At 47.9% G+C, this 15060-nt stretch overlaps 1 protein-coding gene across 2 annotated transcripts; it reads left to right on the top strand.

Annotated features, from left to right (window-relative positions):
• The first annotated feature begins 3385 nt into the window (after positions 1-3385).
• dhrs3b (dehydrogenase/reductase (SDR family) member 3b) lies at positions 3386-10785 on the top strand. Of its 2 annotated transcripts, XM_028998567.1 has the most exons (7): positions 3386-3402; positions 4017-4233; positions 8485-8628; positions 9061-9180; positions 9617-9855; positions 9952-10077; positions 10169-10785. In XM_028998567.1, exons 2-7 carry the CDS (start codon positions 4039-4041, stop codon positions 10251-10253), a joined length of 909 nt encoding a protein of 302 aa, XP_028854400.1. In that variant the 5' UTR covers positions 3386-3402; positions 4017-4038; the 3' UTR covers positions 10254-10785. The 2 variants fall into 2 exon arrangements, with proteins under 2 accessions (XP_028854400.1, XP_028854397.1); XM_028998564.1 differs by lacking the exon at positions 3386-3402 and having other exon boundaries at positions 3734-4233.
• The last annotated feature ends 4275 nt before the right edge of the window (positions 10786-15060 follow it).

The following is a 15060-nucleotide window of genomic DNA, read 5'->3' as shown; positions in this document are numbered from 1 at the left end:
GGATGGGTGTATTCTAATAAAAATCCATCATACATAAATCATTTCTCATATATATATAGAAAGAGAGAGAGAGCACCAGAACTTTTAACTATTCTTACCAAGCAAATTCTTCTTAAACCCCACAGGTGGAGTTTTCTGCTTGATCTTGGACAGCCGTACAGGACTTGTCGTGAACTTGGCTTTTTCCCTAATAGCGTCTTTTTACAGTGCATAAAATGATTTCTTCATAATGCATAAAAACACATTTCTGGAAGCAAGGCTTTTGGCTTTCTTGGATTCCCTTCTTTGCAGTACTCTTGGAAGTTAATGTGTTGCTAGAAGTGCCAAGGGATCTAAGCGTATTTGGTGGCGCTTATTATAATGCTGATGAAAGGTGTTGCTTGCTGTGTGTGTGTGTGTGTGTGTGTGTGTGTGTGTGTGTGTGATTTTATGTGTGTGGGGGGGGGGGGGACTATGTTGTGCTCCACCAGTAAAACCCAGAAGAAGTTGTTCTGGTCAGATCATCACATTCTATTATGAATCATGTGGACAGGAGTGTGTGGGTTATTTAGGAAGACATTTACATTCACCGCCTTTATCCAGAGTGACTTACAATCAGTAGAGACCGGGACAGTCCCCCTGGAGAGTGTCTTGCTCAGGGACACAATGGAAGTAAGTGGGGTTTGGATCTTTGACTTTGTCGACCACCCATGGCACCAAGATGCATTATAGGGCAAAAAAAAAATAAATCCAACAAAAGCATTGTGATGCCTTGGACAACGTTCTGGATGGAAACCATGGGACTTTTTACTTTGACACGTACCACCTGCCTGAACATTGTTCCAGACCAAGTTCACCCTTTAACGGTTAAGAACATTCCCTGATGGCAGTGGCCTCTGTCAGGTGGATAATGTGCCCTGACACACCATGAAAAAGTTTTCAGGAACGGTTTTGATGAACATGGTGCTGACAGGGTTGATCCATCTCTTGTCTTGAGAGGTTATGTGGAGTCCATGCCTGAAAGGGCTTATAGCTTTATATATATATATATATATATATATATATATATATATATATATATATATATATATATATATATATATATATATGTGTGTGTGTGTGTGTGTGTGTGTGTGTGTGTGTGTGTGTGTGTGTGTGTGTGTGTGTGTGTGTGTGTGTGTGTGTGTGTGTGTGTTTTATGTGTGTGTGTGTGTGTGTTTTATATATATATATATATATATAAAACACACACACACATTTTTATGGATAGAATTAATTTTAATATTTTGTGGCATCCTATGGGACAAAATAAATACAAATGTAAGGCACTTTTTTTATTTAAAGCAAATGAAGCAAATGTGAATAGTGAATTGCCTGGTCCATGACTGAAGTTTTTACCTTTGATCTGTAGATGGCAGTGATGCCTAAAGCCACGCAGGGACAGTCTCTCTCTCTCTCTCTCTCTCTCTCTCTCAGCCATGCCGGGGTATGACACGAGCCGTGTCCTGTGCAGTCTTAACCAGACATCAAGGAGCAGCCCGTGACCCGGGCCAACATTTCAGCATTTCTCACGCACTCTCAGGCCGATCGACAGGGATCAGCCGGGTTTTTCATGGCCGATTTGCTAACCGCCTGAGCTGTGCGAGCACGGAGCACAGGAAACTTTGTGCAGGACCATACAGCCGTTCATCCTGCCTCCCAGCAGAGCGCTCAGAGCTTCTTTTTTTTTTTCTAAGAAGAGGAGGAGAGCACAAAGCGTCCTTTGTGAGGCCGCCTTTAAAACCCTTCCCAGTTTCTGCAGAGCCCTCCATTCAGCTTCGCCCCAATAAATAGGCCGAGGACCTAGGCCAAAAATCACAGACGGGAAGCTCCTCAATGGCCTCGCGGATTTGCTGCATTACTTTGAGAGGCACTTTATACAGGCCTCCCCGCATCGCCGAGCACGGCTTCTCGTGGCCAGACTCACTCCTAATCCCCTCTGTGTCCAGGGCAGCTCTGACTCCGAAGAGCAAGGCTGTGTGTTGCCGTCTGCCATAATGTACTCTTTTTATATACAGTACAGGCCAAAAGTTTGGACACACCTTCTCATTCAATGTGTTTTCTTTATTTTCATGACCATTTACATGGGTGGTAGTAGCCTAGTGGGTAACACACTCGCCTATGAACCAGAAGACCCGGGTTCGAATCCCACTTACTACCATTGTGTCCCTGAACAAGACACTGAACCCTAAATTGCTCCAGGGAGACTGTCCCTGTAACTACTGATTGTAAGTCGCTCTGGATAAGGGCGTCTGATAAATGCTGTAAATGTAAATGTACATTGATAGATTCTCACTGAAGGCATCAAAACTATGAATGAACACATGTGGAGTTATGTACTTAACAAAAAATGGAGACCCGGCCTCCACAGTCACCGGACCTGAACCCAACCGAGAAGGTTTGGGGTGAGCTAGACCACAGAGTGAAGAGTTAGACCAACAAGTGTTAAACACCTCTGGGAACTCCTTCAAGACTGTTGGAAAAGCATTTCAGGTGACGACCTCTTGAAGCTCATCGAGAGAATGCCAAGAGTGATCAAAGCAGTAATCAGAGCAAAGAAACTAGAATATAAAACATGTTTTCAGTTATTTCACCTTTTTCTGTTAAGTACATAACTCCACATGTGTTCATTCATAGTTTTGATGCCTTCAGTGAGAATCTACCAACGTAAATGGTCATGAAAATAAAGAAAACACATTGAATGAGAAGATGTGTCCAAACTTTTGGCCTGTACTGTACACACACACACACACAGCAGCAGCAGAACCAAGGTCTGAATGACCTTGGGCGCAGCAAAATGACCTGGTGCACTTCACATCCGCACCCTCTAATATGTCGCTCTGCTGTGTCTCAAGTGACGGGCAATGTCAAGTTTGCCCACGTGGGTGGAGCCACGCCAGCGTTTGTAGTGATTCGTAGATCTGATTTGCATTGGCTAATTACAGGTTCAGTTGCCGCAGGGCAGTGTAGGGTGTTCCTCACGGTCGCAAGGTTGGATGCTGAATTCCTTGCCTCCATTGATCATATGAGCTACAAATGACACCCACTTTTGTGAACAATCACCAAACTGAATAAAATCATGATTTTTTCACCCTACGTTGGTTTAAAAAATCAATATCAGTTACATTTTTGTGTCTTTGCTAAATGACTTGTTCAGAGTCCGGATTTGGCAGGAATCGTTCCACTGGTGTTTATACTCCATGGCCACTTCTTTTTATATATATAATTACACATGCTGCTTCCTGTCCTCAGGCAAAGTCATGCGCGAAGCAATGTTTAGCTGAACTCTCCATTTTATTCTGTCTGAATGCCCCAGAAGTGGCTTTAAGGTGGGACATTTTCATACTTTTTACCATCCAGCTGGTTTCGGAGCCCGTCCTCCAGGTCAGGTTTAGGTTAGGTAGTTTATTTTGTGGCTTTTATTCAGGTGATCTGGCAAGAAATGCTGACACCCGAGCCGCCAGTGCCGCCGAAACCGGTTCGGACGACAACAGCTGTCAGCCGATGCGCCCAAGTCGCCTCCGAGGTCCCGACTTCTCGGTTACGCGCGGTGACGGCGGCAGCAATGAACGTGCCCGAGAGCGCGTTGATCGTCGCGGGCAGGGGGCGACAACGCGGGTGGTGCTGCGTTGAGGGGGGGGGGGGGACACGGGGAGAAAAAAAAAAAAAAAAAAAAGCCCCGCTCTCGCGGGACACTCGATATTCCCCGGCACTCGAACCGTCAATCAGGATTAAATGGTCCCTTTTTAAGACGCGCGCGGGAGCCACCGCGCACTTGTCGCTAGCTGTCGCTTTCTGGCGCAGAGGGGAGATCTGAGGAGGGAGGGAGAGAGAGAGAGAGAGAGAGAGAGAGAGAAAGAGAGAGAGAGAGATGCGTCCGTGAGCGCGGCGCCGAAACCGGGTACGCGCGACTGAGCGCGGTTCTGACGTCGGGAGCGCGCTTTGCTTTTTTTTTTATATACATCTATATATATATATCTATATATTTTTAAAAAAAGAAGAAGAAGGAGCCGCGCTGAAATGGACCCGAAGACGCTGGGCTGCCTGCTCCTCTTCCCCATCCAGATGCTCTACTGCATCGTCCGGGCGACCGTGAGCTGCCTGCTGCCGGCCCGGAGGAAGAGTCTGGCCGCCGACACCGTGCTGATCACCGGCGGCGGACGGGGCATCGGTCGCCACCTGGCCAGGGAGTTCGCCAAGCAGGGGGCCAAGAAAGTAAGTTGGAAACGCCACAAATGGTCACATTCTGCCCCGATCTATCCATATTTCATCATGCAGTTGGAGAATTAAAACGTCATAGTTCACTGCTCCAACACAACTTTCACATAGAATCAAATGCAACCGATCGTAATTCCAGTTATGCTTTGCGACAGATTGCTGTCTTTGCTGCCACTTGTTGCGGGAGTCTGTGGAAAAGTTTTGCACGTTCAAATGCCGTATCGCAAAATCTGCGGAGAAATTATGCACAGATCTGGAAAAGCTGCGTTACGTGGGTCATAAAAGTCCTGGATTTTATCCGAACCCCAGTGGTGCGTTGGGCACAGACTACCCGGCGGAATCGGTCCCGAATTTGCCCCGCCCGTCATCCGTGGGCAGCTCTCCCCTTCCGTCCACGGGACCGTCCACTTCCCGATATCGGTTAATTGAGGCCCTCATTAAGTGCATTGTTCAAAATGTGATATCAGTGCAGAGGTCGCAACCTCCCCGCGGACCGACCAATGGGAGCGCCGGACGCTTGTCCCCTGTCTGGTTCAAGTTGCAAAGCAGCTGGGTCATTCAGAGGGCACCATCCCTGTGCATAAAGGGTCCCTTTCTGAACGTTCGACCGCAGACACAATGTAGACAAGCCTAATCTGTGTCCTCGCAGCCACCGACAATGGGCTCTCGGTGGTGTCACCCAAGGCCATGCGGCTTCGCATCGGCGGCAAAACCGCAGCACGGAAGGCACTAATCCATGCAAGGTTTTCTGGCAACGTTGACTTTGGTCCAGAAAGCCATAAACATGTCCGATCGGAGGAAGCGCTGACTCAGGCTGCAGAGCCGTGACATCTGAGTCCAGTACGTGCTGCTCAGATGTTGTTGTGTGCACTACCGGATAGCCCTCCAGCTTGGAGTGGGTGTGAGTGAAGCCTTTGGGGGGGGGGGATTAGAGGGCAGGGTGGAAATGTCTCAGCTGCCCCACCCGTCAAAACAAGTTTGGCGCTATTAATAGCTTCGCCACGCTCACAAGATCAGGCACAAGGCGCCGAGCCTTTATAGTCAACTGAGACCCAGCTAGGTCCAGAGGACCAGACCGAAATGTCTTATTCAGCCTCAGGAGGACTTATGGCGTTGACATTCAGTGCTTTTGTGCTCGGCTGGCCGGAATCACAGAGGAATAAAACGTTTCAGAAAGTTCCCAAAACTAACAACAGAGATGCCTGTTGCTCAGTTTTGACGCCGCTGCCACAGCGGACACATACATGCCAATGGCTATAAATAATATAATACTCAGATCCGATCTTAATCGATCCGGGACCTGGGTTTTCTTTATGGCGTAGCTCTGTATCTTTTTATTGCGCGGCCTGAAATCTCCTTGGGGCATCGGGCCCAGAGAGCACGGCGGCTTGGAGAGATATTCTTTACAGCCGCACGACAAAGGAAGTCGCCATGCATGTCAGCACCTCATTGTTGAGCATTGTCAAGGTGTGAAGGCTTTGGAAACGCCACCTGTGTTAGGGGAGCTCACAATTGCCCCTTTCTTAAGAAATGCTAAGGGGAGACAGGACGTGCCTCATAAATGCACCCTGGGGATTGGGACAGGAACGCAGCCCGTTACGGCTGGTGGTCAAAGTCCCAGACTTAAAGAAAGTCTCACTTTGCCCACTTTAAGGGCAGTTATGACCACAAAAAGGGGGTAATTTGCAGTTGCTTGTAACTAATGACGGAAGTCAAATATATGGACCTGAGCAGGCATCTAGAAGGTCTTTGGAGGAAACTTTGGGATTATACAGCCTTTTTTTCCGTGGAATTAAATGGAACGCTGCCCGGGGGCCATCCTAGCTCACAAAGCTGCTACAGACGTGGCCCTACAGCAGACTTTTAGGTTCCAGGACTGGTACCGGTGTGGAGATGATAAGGAAATGAGGGACTATGTAAATTGCCGTTTGTGTGTGTGTGTGTGTGTGTGTGTGTGTGTGTGGTAGTGTGTTTGGGGGAGGGTGGCAGGGAGCACACTACTCCCAGCTGGGCATTGCCCCGTCGCTGACCCCGCTGTCTCTGCTCTAATTAGACAGCGGCAGGCGACTGCCTCCTGAACTCCCACTGCCCCCTCTCTGCTGCCCCCTCACCCAAAACCCACCCCACTCCCCTCCAAACACCCCATCTCCACGCCCGCCACCCCTTACGCAACTAACAAGGATGTTACACGGTGGGCTTTTTTTTTTTCCGCCGAAAATGGAGCGCCCCCAACCCCAATGCTAAGCTAATGGGCTATCATGCACAAGTTAGTAGGCCACGCTAGTTAGTCTGTAACAGAGAAAGACTGTGCGAGTTCCCCCCTCCTCTTCCTCTTCACTCACTGCCGCTTCATCAAACCTGCCATTGTGTGCTTTCGTGAGATGGGATTAAACATGGCCTGTTTGCTTTCCTTCTAGCTCATTCTATGCTAATGCGAGGACGTCACCCCGTTGCGTACTCTTCAAGAATTTGTATGTGATAAGGCTTGCAAATGTGAACTCACATAATTGGATCGTACTGAAGCCGCCTTGTGTGCTTATGCTCCCTGTGGTTTTTAAACCCTAGTATCATTATTTATTCAAAATCGCCTTTAATTAATGGCACCGGCACATTTGCAAATGAAGGCCACCCAGGTAATTAAGTGATAACGCTAGCTAGCTAAGTTCGTTTGCCTCAACGACTGTGAGGTCGTATCACGGGCAACCCGCCAGTCACCTGGTTCTGATGTGGCGGTCCCATCTCACCTCGGGGCAAAGTAGGCCCCAAAGCAAACTCACGTTTCTTAATTGTCTCATCAAGCAATTAAATCTGACCAAATAATTGTATCCTGTACCGCAAACTGAGAGAAATTTTATGTTTAAGGTTTTGCTACCGTGCTGCAAGTGCCGCGCGGTGTACGTTAATTGCAGCGGTCACAACACAACCGGCGGACCCTCCGTGGTACTGTGATTGGAACAATTACAGTAACCAGCAGCAGATAAAGTAATGTGTCCCATTCCGTCGCGGTGATCAGCCAGCAGTGTGAACAGACTTATCGAGCTGCTTAGTGCCTGGCCATCAGTTTCGCTATTGTCCGCGTGAAAAGGCACTCTGGTTGGAAAATAGGGAATCTTATGTCGCGGAATAAAAAAAAAACAAAAAAAAAACAACATATCGTTTTCTGGATGTTTCTCCGTCCGTGTTATCCCCGGCCCGTGACCGCGGGCCCGAGCCCTGGCACGGCCTCCGTTCTCCATATTCACACACCCAGCTTCCAGGCAGCCGGAGCAGCCGGCCCAGGGGTTCGTGTGCCCAGCAGGCCATGTAATCTCCTGGAGAATGTGTGTGTTTGAGGGACGAGGAGGGTGCATCCCTGATTTCATTACCTTTCTGTGACCCCACCGACTGACAGATCTAATTGCCCAATCGCTGCCCCCCCGCCTGTGTCCCCTACTCGGATGACAGTGTGCTTTATTGGCCTTACAGCCTGGTTTGTTCTCTCAGTCATCTCTGCCTAATCCCCCTGTTAAAAGTATGTGTGGCCTCTCTGTTCTCCCAGTGAAAGGAGCTCCTCTGTCTTCGGCACCCCTGGGGAGAAGGCGCATTCAGCAGATTAAGGCGGTACATTTTTAATTGCGGCAGATGCTGAGGACATTCATTAAACAAATTATCGCTCTTCGTGACAGTGTGGTGGCTTAAAAGAAGGTCAGGAGGAAAAATTTCTTCTCCCCCGCACCCCACTCCCACCCTGCCTCTCATTTCTTTTTTAAAAAGGCACCCCCTGAAACGCTAACCCCTTTAGCCTCATTAGCATTAGTAATGATTAACAGTGCCGCGGTTTCACTCGGGAGTATATGTTTAAACTCGCGGCTTTACAGCACATGACAGTCGACCCAGTTCAGCGCAAGTTCCGTGACTGCGCGCTGACGCCCGCAGTTTGATCTTTCATGTCATTTGGACCATCTGCGGTACTGGAGAACACCTAGTGAGAACGTGGCTTTCATGATCTCAAAAATATTGGTGGTTGCTAAAACATTATTTTGAGACATGTACAAAGCGGATTGCATATCCAGTATGAAACGTAGCTAAGTAGCTAAGTAATGTTGCTAATCATGGTTGCTTTATTTAAGTCAAAATAGGTCCATAGAATATGAGAGAATGGAGTTAGCTAGCACTTAGTAACACTTCGTTAGCTAGTTGCCATTTACGTGGCTGCCATTTACCATTTAACACTGAAGCATTAATACTTGATTTTGGTGTTTGAACCAGGTGATCTTGTGGGGCCGCACGGAAAAGTGCCTGAAGGACACGTGTGAGGAGATCTCCAGGTCTGGCACCGAGTGCCACTACTTCATTTGTGACGTGGCCAACCGGGAGGAGGTGTACAGACAAGCCAAGGTGGTCAGAGAAAAGGTATGCGTCTTGAGGAGTGGTACCCGAAGGCCATTAAGAAGTTTCCAGTCGTAAAAATACTGCCCTGATGGGACTGGTTAGTGAGAGGCGTTCTTTTTGCTCGTTTTTCCACTGTCCTCCCCCTGTACATGACCTCAGTCCTGGCTCACATTTAAATTTATTAATTCCCCAGATTGAGTTTTATTACAGCTATTACAAGATCAGTACCCCTGGACAGACATAAGAGGGTTTCTTGGGGCCACATTGGTTGTAGCAGTGATCTTCATTTAAATAAGAATCTTATAAAATTTCTCATTATTTGGACTGAGCGGAAAGTGTACTTGCATTTTTGCCAAATGTTTTGTTCTATTAAAGATTAGACCTTGTGCTGTATGGAAAATGTATTCAGTCTCCAAGGTTTAACGGGTGTCGTTATCTTTTGACATGTGGCAGGTCGGGGACGTCACCATCCTCGTTAATAACGCTGCTGTGGTCCATGGGAAAAGTTTGATGGACAGCGACGATGACGCCCTGCTCAAGTCCCAGCACATCAACACACTGGGCCAGTTTTGGGTAAGCGTTAGATGTGTATGAAGGGAAATTATGTCAGGGAAAAACCCACTGAGCCGATTAGCATAAAGAGCCCTGACAGAAAGCGACTTTTTTATGCCAGCCTGCTTTGCTCTCTGCGCCGACATTACAGAAGTGTCAACTGGGATCCCAAGGGCATTCCAGTCTCATTTGGATTGAATGTGAGGGGAATTCCGAATCACAAGTTCAGTGCTTGAGCTCTTGGAATCCTAACCATGAGAGTTCCAGGGCTTTTTTCAGCACTTGGCATCTGGTCTTTCCTTGTTTGAGTCAAGATCAAACAGCCTTATCTCTAGCAGGGAGAATTGTAGGCATCTTAAGAAATAGAAACCCTCAATGCGGTGGCGGCCTGTCAGTGTGCCAAGTACTTAGTGAGGCTTTGGTGGAGTCACGTCTGTTCTCCCTTTCCTGTCTGCAGACTACAAAGGCCTTTCTGCCCCGTATGCTGGAGCTGTGTAACGGCCACGTCGTCTGCATCAACTCCATCCTGTCACAGTCGCCCATCCCGGGAACCATCGACTACTGCACGTCAAAGGCCTCCTCCTTGGCCTTTATGGAGAGCCTCACGCTGGGCTTGTTGGACTGTCCAGGAGTGAGCTGCACCACCGTGCTCCCCTTCCACACCAACACAGACATGTTCCAGGGCATGAAAGTCAGGTGAAGACCCCTGTTGTGGTGTTATGTAAGGCAGCTGTGTACACTGGCGTTTTGAGGACAGGGCGCTCACTTTTTCCTTTGGAATTCACCCAACAGGTTTCCGCAGCTCTTCCCACCCCTCAAACCTGAAGTGGTGGCCCAGCGGACAGTAGATGCTGTAAGGACCAACACCACCTTCGTGTACTTGCCGTGGTCAATGCGTGCTCTCGTTATTCTCAAAAGGTATGTAGCAGGAGAGCCAAAATTGCATTTTTTCTAGCTTTTGCATTGCTGCTGGACACTTACATCATACTTTCCTTACTTTTCTTTTCAGCTTCTTGCCACAGGCGGCTCTTGAAGAAATCCATAAATTCTCTGGGTGCTACACCTGCATGAACACCTTCAAAGGACGGACATAAGGGGCATAGCACGTCATAGTCCTATAGTGTTGTGACACTCCAGAGGAATGCAAAATGACATTTTGGGTTGATGCAGAGGACAGTTCTGCGGGAGCTCCCCTCCTTTAGGAACCACGGGAACCCTCCAGGGCCCGCGGCGCTGCCGTCCCAGCGGTGGACATCCCTGCAACACTGATGGAGGCCGTTACTCTTTTCAGCGGACGTTGCACATGCTCCTCAAGACACCTGACATGATCTGCAGATCTGTGGGAAGAGCTGGGACCCATTCACATGCGGAGCAGGGGACGAATGAGGCCAACACCAGACTCCAGTTAGCAGCATTGTGGAATGCTTCATTTTTAGTCTTTTTTTTTTCTCCTTCCCAACATTTGTTAAACAAAAACTATTGTCTCTGTAAAACAGATGTCTTTTTGTAAAACAATCTCGCCGTTTGTCCCAGTCAGGATTGCGGCTGGCCAGAACCTGACCTAGCAGCGTAGGATCAAAGGCTGTAAATTCAATTGTTGAATAAAAGTACAGATGTTAAAATAAACACGACCAGAGCGTGCTGCCAAGTGAACGGATCCGCGGGGATCGAGGGGGTCCATCCTCGGTTTATTAACTGACCGAGGGCGGCAGACGTGACGCCGCCGTGGCGCTACCAACTCTGAGCTCAGAGCTCGCGCCTGGTGGTGGCGGGTTTGATGGAGGCGTGCATGGCCCTTCACAGAATCCTCCACGGCCTTGCCTTGACCCGCCTTGCCTCGCTCGCACGTGTGACGGTTCCCCCTGTCCGAATTACTTGTGGTCTCATCAAGGGACGAGGCTTGGATCAATTCTTCGGGGCAGGGGTGGCCTAGCGGTTAAGGAAGCGGCCCCGTAATCAGAAGGTGCCACTGAGCAAAGCACCGTCCCCACACACTGCTCCCCGGGCGCCTGTCATGGCTGCCCACTGCTCACTCAGGGTGATGGGTTAAATGCAGAGGACACATTTTACTGTGTGCACCGTGTGCTGCGCTGCTGTGTATCACATGTGACAATCACTTCACTTTAAACTTTAAATCTTTAATCCTCCACCACCCACTCCTCTTTGTTTGCCTGGGCCCAATAAAACAGAAGCACACCTGACAAACGGTGCCTAAAAGTTCGCTTCGGCAACTTGCACTTCGCTCACAGCTCCACTCGGTCAAGGGTCACGTTACGACTCGCTGGAGAATGTTTAACCACCAAATAGATTGCGCTGCACCGAGTAATCAGAAACATACACGCCACGACGTAGGCCTTGAAAAATGATTTGCAATCAGGAGGCTTGTACAACGTGGACGGTATATATCACATAACCGCGCTGGGGCTTTTGCATCGGCCTCGTTCGCCGTCGAATTTCTGGCGCGCTTCGGCCCCAGGAGGTCCGCCTTGTTTACTCTGTGTTGTGTGAGGGAGCTGCTCTTTCTTTGCCATCTTCCCTTTCGCCGAGCCATTGCGCAAAGATCAAGGCATAGTGAGCTTTGGGCGAGTTCCCAGGTATTTGGGCCCAAGTCAAGGCAAGTGCAGAAAGCCTCAGGGCCAAACAAGGAGAAGCACAATAAAAACAAGGCACGAAAAAAACGAAAAAAAAGCCTGCGGCTGTGGGACAGACATTCTTTCCGATATTCAGCGAAGCCCCAACCTCCGTGGCCCGTGATCACGGCGAAGCTGCACATTGCGATCAGCAGTTGACCCGCGCAGCAGTAAAATGAAGGCGGGAGGGGGGGGTTACTGGAAATAAGAGCCTCTTGTGGGGACTGTTTCTCATGCCCCAAGCGGGCTGTTGCGAAACGGGGGAAGAAGCGTGTAGAGGCAGCAGTAGGTCATGGAGTCACGTAGCTGCAGAGCGAGCGAGCGAGAGAGAGCGCTGCGGAGGGAAGGTTCAAATCTCACGGCCTGAGTTCAGCGCAAGGTTAGTCAAATGCGGGGTGGAGCGGCGAGAGGGGCTTCCAGAGTCTCTCCCACAGATAAAACATCCTCCCTACCTCACCGGAAGCCGAGAGCGTGGCTGCGTGTTGGCAGTAACTTTGTGATTTGATGCGTAACAATACAACGGCGCAACATTTATTTCAGATTTAGCGCTGAAAGCTGCTAATTCTGGAACACGCTGCGGTGCCAGCCTTGTGCACCCAGAGGACTTTACCTCACCCCTTGCTCGCTTTAAAAAGTAAAATAGTGAAAGTGAAAAAGCGAAAGTGCTGTGACAATATAACACGGCAGCACAGCACACGGTGACACAACGAAATGAGTGCTCTGCTTTTAACCCATCACCCTTGGTGAGCAGTGGGCAGCCATGACAGGCGCCCGGGGAGCAGTGCGTGGGGACGGTTCTTTAGTCAGTGGCACCTTGGAGCTTCGGGATTCGAACCGGCAACCTTCTGATTACGGGTCCGCTTCTTTAACCACTTAAACTGCAACAGAGCTTTTGTTGTTGTTGTTGTTGATCAATGAAGACAGAGGTTCTTATACATTTACAATCTGCATGATTTTATATATATGTAAATCATGTATATGATCCTAATATGCCATGTTGTCAGGCATACGAGCTATTGTAATTATGGGTCAAAATATCAAAATGAAGAGCTAAGCTACCCCCTGGGTAACAGTGATCTAATTAATCAATTGATATATATATTTCAAATTGGATTTTTATGGGTTAGGGTTAGGGTCAAACTTAACAACTAAAACTTCTTCTGGGATCCTTCAAAATCACACAAGTCATACCATTTAGAATTATATCAGAACACCTTTAGAACTGGCAAAATAACCTGTACAGCAGATTTATGCCAAATTATACTCATATGCCTGAAGACACGGGGGACAGGAAAAAAATGTAAAACAAGCAACACATCTATACTCGGCAAACTTTTATAATTTTATAAGGAAATAGTCAATACTGAGAAAAATCATGCTCTTTAATTGGTGTGTCCACTAAGCACACACCTAAAGGAGATATGGGACGAGTCAGGCTGTCAACCTGGAAAATACATACACATCAGCTGCACATGCTCTTGGTGTAGAGTTTTAGCCTGAAACTAATCCCAGATGAACAGAAGCCACGCTGCATGTGTGGTGTATCTCTGGCCGTTCGTTTCCCCCGCTCCCATCCTATAATCCCACCGGTAGTATGATTTCTAATTCCCTGGCGTTTGGAATCCCTTGCAGCTTATGTAGAGCAGGCACTCCTGAGGCCGTGTCGTGTCCAGAAGACTTAGTTGGAAGGATTTAGGTGCACTCAAAACTCCCCGAAATGGCAAACAGGCTCTATGGCTGCGCACGGCACAGGCTAATATACGTCTACAGGAAGGCATGATTTCTCAATTTCTGCACTAGTTCTAGTCCCCACCCTACACACAGTTCCATAGAGCGACATTGTGTTAAAGATACACTTGTTCTCAGTCTGAAAGCTAGCATTCGGATTATTTCAGGGAGGTGGCCACAGCACTTCATCCATCATGGAGCTGCTTGTGTAAAAGAACAGACTTTGACCTACAGCAAGGGGTTGAGTTCCATGCCTCAGTTTGTCTGTCAAACAATACTTATGGGAGGCAGGGTGTGGAAGGTCAAAGGCCACACACTGTCAGTGTCTTTAGAGAGGGTTTTAACTGTGTCCAGGGTGAAGGTCCTGGATGGAGTCAAACTAGTGAAGTACTACATTTCTGAGTCAAAGATTCCATGATTCCAACCAAGTGCCCCGATCATACTAATACCTCATGGATCAGTGTGGCAACAGGGGTGTTAAACCTTATCTAAAGAAGGCCACATGGGCGCTGCTTTTTACACTTGGCCAAACACATTCAACCCCCAGGTAAAAATAATCATCCAATCAGCCTCTTTAAGTAGCAAAGTTCTGTAAACTGTGCCCATTTATATAGTATATTTTATTCTTTTGACCCAGATTTTTCATTATTTGAATATATATGGAATGTACCCATGGTGAATTAACATTGCTGTGCTTAACACATTACTGTCATTTCCAAACACAGATTCACGGATTAAATGGAATTCTGGCAGTTTTTATTAAACACTTTGTATTTAAGCATGAAATAAACAGGGTCAAAGGTTGATGCACTGAATATATGTTTGGTGTATTACATGGATATCATTATCACTGCTTGGGTTGAAAGCATGATAAAAATATATTATTCATTTTTAAAGGTTGGTTGTGTTGCAAAGCTTTACAAAACGGTCAACTGAAATGGAAGGCAAATCAGTTGATGTGACACGTGGGCAGATAAAAGTCTTCCAAAATTTTCCAGTGTATTCCACACTGGAACCATCTTGCACAACATTACAAAATTCCCTGGAATTGCATCAGACACGCAATTGGAGAAATTCCGTGTTTCTGTCCTTCTGGGTACAGACTGAGAGTAGTGCATGATATTTGAAAGGTGGTCTTAATCGCTCACCATTTCTGCGTGGTTAATAAAACTTCTGCAGGCCGAATCGCTTTTCCATGCTTTACGCACTAGGCAGCACTGATAACTCTTTATAGCGAAAGCCTCACCTCTTATCTTCATGGGGTCCCTGTGAAAAGAATTCGGCGCACAACACAGAGAACTTCCTCCCTGATATATCTTGTTTTTCATTAGCGCGGCTCTCTGGAACATCATATCATGGTGACAGATCAAAGCAGGAACAACAACAGGACCAGAGATGACAGAGAGCGTGCCAGGCTCCGCCGACGAGGAATGACATAACATGCCCACAAAAGGAGGTCAGGCGCAGTCGGCTTCCTTTCTCCCGCAGTTTCTCAGCACCTATTGTCAAAAAAGGGACTTTTTCATATTATTCCACTTGTAGG

This window comes from Denticeps clupeoides, chromosome 12, assembly GCF_900700375.1.
Source record: "Denticeps clupeoides chromosome 12, fDenClu1.1, whole genome shotgun sequence".
NCBI lineage: Eukaryota > Metazoa > Chordata > Actinopteri > Clupeiformes > Denticipitidae > Denticeps > Denticeps clupeoides.
This window is presented reverse-complemented; position numbering and strand designations above follow the sequence as displayed.